Raw genomic sequence first — 5639 nt, forward strand, 5'->3', positions numbered from 1 at the left:
TTATATATATATATATATATAAGTTTGTGTATGGCGAGTTCCTAACCGTTCATTAGTGCAACGCTGTCATGGGAATTTATGGCTGGAGGTATGTATCACAGCTTTTTCCGGAGATGGGCATTTGTATAGCGAGATTATTATCCGATGAAGAGCCAAAGAGAACAACATTTCCGTTTCAATGACAAGGACTTGAAATTCACAAAGTCTCACAAACTGAAATTTTTGCAAGCTTCGGATTATACCTCGTAATAAATGACCGTTTTCATGAGAAAAATGGGCATAAAAAATGGAGTCACGGCAGTCCCATTCGACCATATATTTCAAGTCTCTCCATCAGGTCCAATGGACTTTTGGACTGTCGCTACTTAAATGTGATCTTGGAATGTGAGGTCCACTATAGTGGAGGGTTTATTGAATGCTTATCAAGATTCATGTTCTAAGAATGGCCTCGTTGTCCTTTACATGAGCTTGTTACAGTAAACATTTCAGTATCGGACAATAGTGCGCAGTTACAGTCACACAAATGACAATTGATGGAATAGTACTAAGGGTAGCACGGGACTTGGAATATAGGAAGATTATCCTTCAGTCTAGCACATCGTACACAATGATCTTATTCCTTATTCAGTCTTTCATACAGTAGGTTACACGACTTGAACCAACATCGTTATATTAAAACAATAAATAAAATTAATTTTGTAACTTGACTTAATTATAAGACAAGAGAGTTTAAACAGGGAAATATGTTTTCACCGAGTATGATATAATTGTTAGGTGATGGGTTAAGGATCAGGAAGCCCAAAGTTTGAACTGCGACATGTTACTTAACACGCTCCGCACCTCTAGCAATGTGACAGTCAATCCTACTTTACTGTTAAAAGTAATTGCATAAAAGATGGGTGGTCCTGACTGGTTACTCTGGATCAGCTATGGACATAACTGATGCTTAGAGGTTTCTGGCCTGGCCCTTTAGCCCATGTGTTGCATAAAGTTTCCATTCCAAATGCCGAAATACGATTATTTTAGTTGTATATTTTAATAATTCTTCCTTGATATATACACACATTTTTGTGTGTTGTATGTATACATGCTTATGTGTGTGTATGTATGCATTGAAATAATGGTTAACTGACATGTAGATTTTAATTATGTAAGGTATTGCTTTAAATGAATAATATCCGTTTCTACTGAATAAAAGCTAGCATACACGTTACAACTCAAGTCGTACATCGTTGTTAAAACCAGCATCTGCACATATAATACTTGTTACTAAGGATAACAATACTTTATGATGATATGGATCACTAGATTCTACTGAATAAAAGCTAGCATACACGTTACAACTCAAGTCGTACATCGTTGTTAAAACCAGCATCTGCACATATAATACTTGTTACTAAGGATAACAATACTTTATGATGATATGGATCACTAGATTCTACTGAATAAAAGCTAGCATACACGTTACAACTCAAGTCGCACATCGTTGTTAAAACCAGCATCTACAAATATAATACTTGTTACTAAGGATAACAATACTTTATGATGATATGGATCACTAGATTCTACTGAATATATCAGGCATTGTTGCTTTACGTGGATTTCTGTGGGGTGCAACTCAACATCAGAGGAAGTCCAACACAGTTGTTTAATTGAATTAGTATGTTGCTTCCAGGCCCGGCATAGCCAGGTGGTTAGGGCGCTCGACTCGTAATCTGAGGGTCGCGGGTTCGAATCACCATCACACCAAACATGCCAACCTCTGCCTTTGCCTGGTCCCAAGATGAGGAGGGCTGGGCGCGAGGCTAGCAACTCCACCCCGTAAAAACCAACCTGCCACAAGTAACTGCAACAACACCTTCCGTTGGCGAGGTGTTGTTGCGGCCCTAAGCTCCGCTGGGAGTTTACAGGAATTAAAAAAATAAAAGTATGTTGCTCCCTGCTTAATATTTTTTAATTAATATACCATGCACTACTACTACCTAAGGATTAGTGTGAGGCGTAGCTTAAAAACGTGAGAAGTTCGACAAAGCTGTTAAGGCAAAATATAAATAAATAAATATTAAATTCTTTTTCTGTTAATCTGCTTTTATCTGATTTCAAAAATCCCAAGTTAGCAAGACTTAAAGAGGGGCATGATAGTCGGTGCTTTTCTAGCAGCGGTGAAGCTATTAGAGATTCCTTTCTTACCAATTATTCAAAATCAACTGTCATCACGAGTGTCGATCAACAAGAAAAATATATTTTACTGGGGGGGGGGGACTGTGGCCGAGAGAAAGATGATATGTTTCTTAAATACAAAAAAAATTAGACTGTAGCCCAATTAATTGATTTAATAAAACGCAATAAGGATTCATTTATCTCTTATTTTATCATGTGAAGCACATTCTAACAAGAGTCATATGGTAATTAGAAACCGTTCCGATCTTTGCTCATCTCAGATACAAAAATAAAATCATATCTATTAGTGGTGCTTAGAGCACTAGTTCCTAGGAGTGAATAATTAATAATATGTGAAGTTATCTAATTATCATTTTACACCTTTTATAGCACTGGTAATATGGTAAAAGTGTGAAGACGCCTACATGATAAATTTGACCCGAATTTTATTGTTCCGTCAGAATATATTCTCGTGAAAAGGTAGCGATTCTGTGATTCTTTTAGAAAAGTAACTAGCAACCAGAATATACCTGAACATTGTTGCTGATCAAGACCACTCAGAAGTTATCGAGTTCAACACTCATGAATGAAGGCTCTTTCGAGATGATAGTAAAATAATACACAGCGCTTTTGCTGTCATTATTTCCAAAAGCATAACAGTGACTTCAGTCACATTTTTCGACTACAAAAACTAATGGAGCTCAGTCCAATTCAATAATTTTGGTATGGAGTCGAACATCAAATTTGCCATCATTTTCCATTTCCAACAGCTGCGAAGCAATTTCTGTCCATTCTCTTGGAATGTTATGGACTACTGGAATCTTCCATTTTGAGTCCAAGCTCGTATTGCAGAAGAATATAGTTCAACCCGACATTAAATACAGAATCCTATTAAAGAGGTCATTCAATGTATAAAAACCTTTATGTGGTTACAAGTCTTCTAAAACCATATCTGTATCTTCAACCACGAGTTCCCTATCTGGTATTTGATGAGAACTAAACAAATGTACTTTTATGCGCGGGTCGTTTATATATATTTTACCTTAGCGTGGCCAGTACAGCTACTAACTAAGTATATTCCAAAACTAAGTCTGTCGTCTCGTCTCTTGCCGACCACATAACTAGTTGAACTTGACCAGAAAATATGTGTATTAACATTAATTATTCTTACTGGTTATTATTTCATCAGATTTTAACTTTATAAATTGTTGAATGGTTAACTACAATGTCACGAACGATATTAGTATTAATAGTGTCTATATCTTTAAGTTAACCCCTTTCTATATCTTATAGGATTCCTCATATCTGCTCGAACAATGACCGGTGAAGTAGTGAGAAACGGAGTCTTGCGATTTGCTAAACGTCATCAGCATCACGTGAACAAACAGCCTCTCTTAGTGCTCTTCAATGAGGACGGTAGGCCTAGGAAGGGCCCAAAGTTTCCAAGTTTTAGTAAGTAAAACAATCTTAGAAGATAATAAACATACACAAATTCTTTTTTAGTTCTACTTCATTTTTAGCAATGACGAAAAACTGAGTGTAAAAGTTGTGTAGTAGCTTTTATCAAAATATAATACGATAAAGTAACTTATTTATTAGGATCGTCAGTCTTGGAGATTTAAAAAGACAAGTAAACTTAACATAAACCATGTTATCTCGCTTTAGGTAGCAAAAAACATAATCAGCTGAAAACTTCAGTATCGAACTATGTAAGTTTTCATTGGACCAATTAAGTCGATTATAATTTATGGCACAATGGAATTTACATAGTAAGTCTATTATAATTTATGGCACAATGGAATTTACATAGTAAGTCTATTATAATTTATGGCACAATGGAATTTACATAGTAAGTCTATTATAATTTATGGCACAGTGGAGTTTACACAGATTTAGGTGTGGAAAATTGTGTTGTGTGTAGTTTTGTTTTATTTCTCTAATTTGATATATAGACCCAACATGCATTGTTTGCTTGTTTTTTTCTTTCTTAATGCTGTTTCTTGTAATATAAAACATTGCAGTTCATATAATGAAACAGAAAATCATTAATAAAGCTGTCTCACGTGAATATGAAGGTAACATTCCTAGCTATTCTGATGTATCTCGAAACTGCAGTTCTTGGCTGGATATAGTATACGTTTTGGTTCGTAACATGCGCTACTACGTTTTATTGTACGATATAAGTTTCTAGCTTTATGTTATTAAAATAGCTTACGAAATTCGTGTATATATTTATAATGCTACTTTGCAACTTTTGTGTGGCACGGTGCAAAAAATAGCAATGGATTTGTGGAAGTAAGGACAGAGCTGACCAGTTACTTACCTGTCCATGGTGGTTTGGAAGTAAGGACAGAGCTGACCAGTTACTTATCTGTCCATGGTGGTTTGGACTTGTATTTTTATACCCAAATTTATATATTTTTATTGAAAAGGAGTGACTGAAGCTGCCTGTATTACTTGGAATCTTCAACAGAGAAAATTGGAATTCGTGTATATATTTATAATGCTACTTTGCAACTTTTGTGTGGCACGGTGCAGAAAATAACAATTGATTTGGGAGTGAAGAGCGATTCAAAGAGATGAAAGTTAAAGTGACTCTGAGCTCTATATCTAGCTGGTAATACAGGCAACTTCAGTCATTCCTTTTCAATAAAAATATATAAATTTGGGTATAAAAATACATCAAACTATAAGTAAAAATATCTTTAAAACTACAAATATCCAATGAATTTTAAAGTAATTTGATAGATTTGTCAAGTATGATACGAGTGACAAAAAATAAAACTACTGAAAAACTTACAATAATAAAAACCGGTCCTTAATATACCGTGCATTATAATATTAATATTAAATGTAGATGAAGCTATTATACACTTTATAAATTCAATTATAGAAACTTTTCATTGTTAAATCTTATGCCTATTTATTTGTCTAAATACGTTTTTAGTTCGAAAATTAATGTTGAAAAAATTCCTCCAATCAGCAACCAACAACAAATAGTTAACATTTTATAATAATCTAAATGTATATTAGGTCGTCAAGAAATTAATGTCGGGTTTTGGAACACTTTCATTAAACCCCCCCCCAAAAAAAAACGTACAACACTTATAATAATTAAACGAACCGCCTAAACGTCACGTTAGTCTAGCCTATATAATGTGTAAAGTTTAGTATAATGTAATCCCTTATACTGATGGCACATGACGAGACACACATTCGGCATGTACTGCTGTTTGAATACAAGAATGGAAACAAGCATCTGTAGCCACAAAGAATATCAAAGAAGTTTATGGAAATGTTTTGGTCGTTCGTAAGTGTCAACGATGGTTCATCAAATTTCGTTCAGGTAACTTTAGCCTTAAAAACTGTGATAGCAGGGGCCGACGTGTTGGAATTGATAATGATGCTCTGAAGACGCCTGTTGAGTCTAACCTAAGGCAACACACTCGTGAAATGGTCCTGAAATTGTATGTCTCTCA

The 5639-nt window shown here is 34.8% G+C and overlaps 1 protein-coding gene across 1 annotated transcript in view; it reads left to right on the plus strand.

Annotated features, from left to right (window-relative positions):
• The window catches only part of LOC106459331 (bone morphogenetic protein 2-like), a 63139-nt gene that overhangs the window by 46193 nt on the left and 11307 nt on the right, over window positions 1–5639 (plus strand). Inside the window, exon 4 of the mRNA XM_022392907.1 lies at window positions 3454–3612. Coding sequence (XP_022248615.1) covers window positions 3454–3612 — 159 coding nt within the window. The remainder of the gene's footprint in view (window positions 1–3453; window positions 3613–5639) is intronic.

The sequence above is a fragment of the Limulus polyphemus genome, unplaced genomic scaffold, assembly GCF_000517525.1.
Source record: "Limulus polyphemus unplaced genomic scaffold, Limulus_polyphemus-2.1.2 Scaffold1, whole genome shotgun sequence".
Classification (NCBI taxonomy): domain Eukaryota; kingdom Metazoa; phylum Arthropoda; class Merostomata; order Xiphosura; family Limulidae; genus Limulus; species Limulus polyphemus.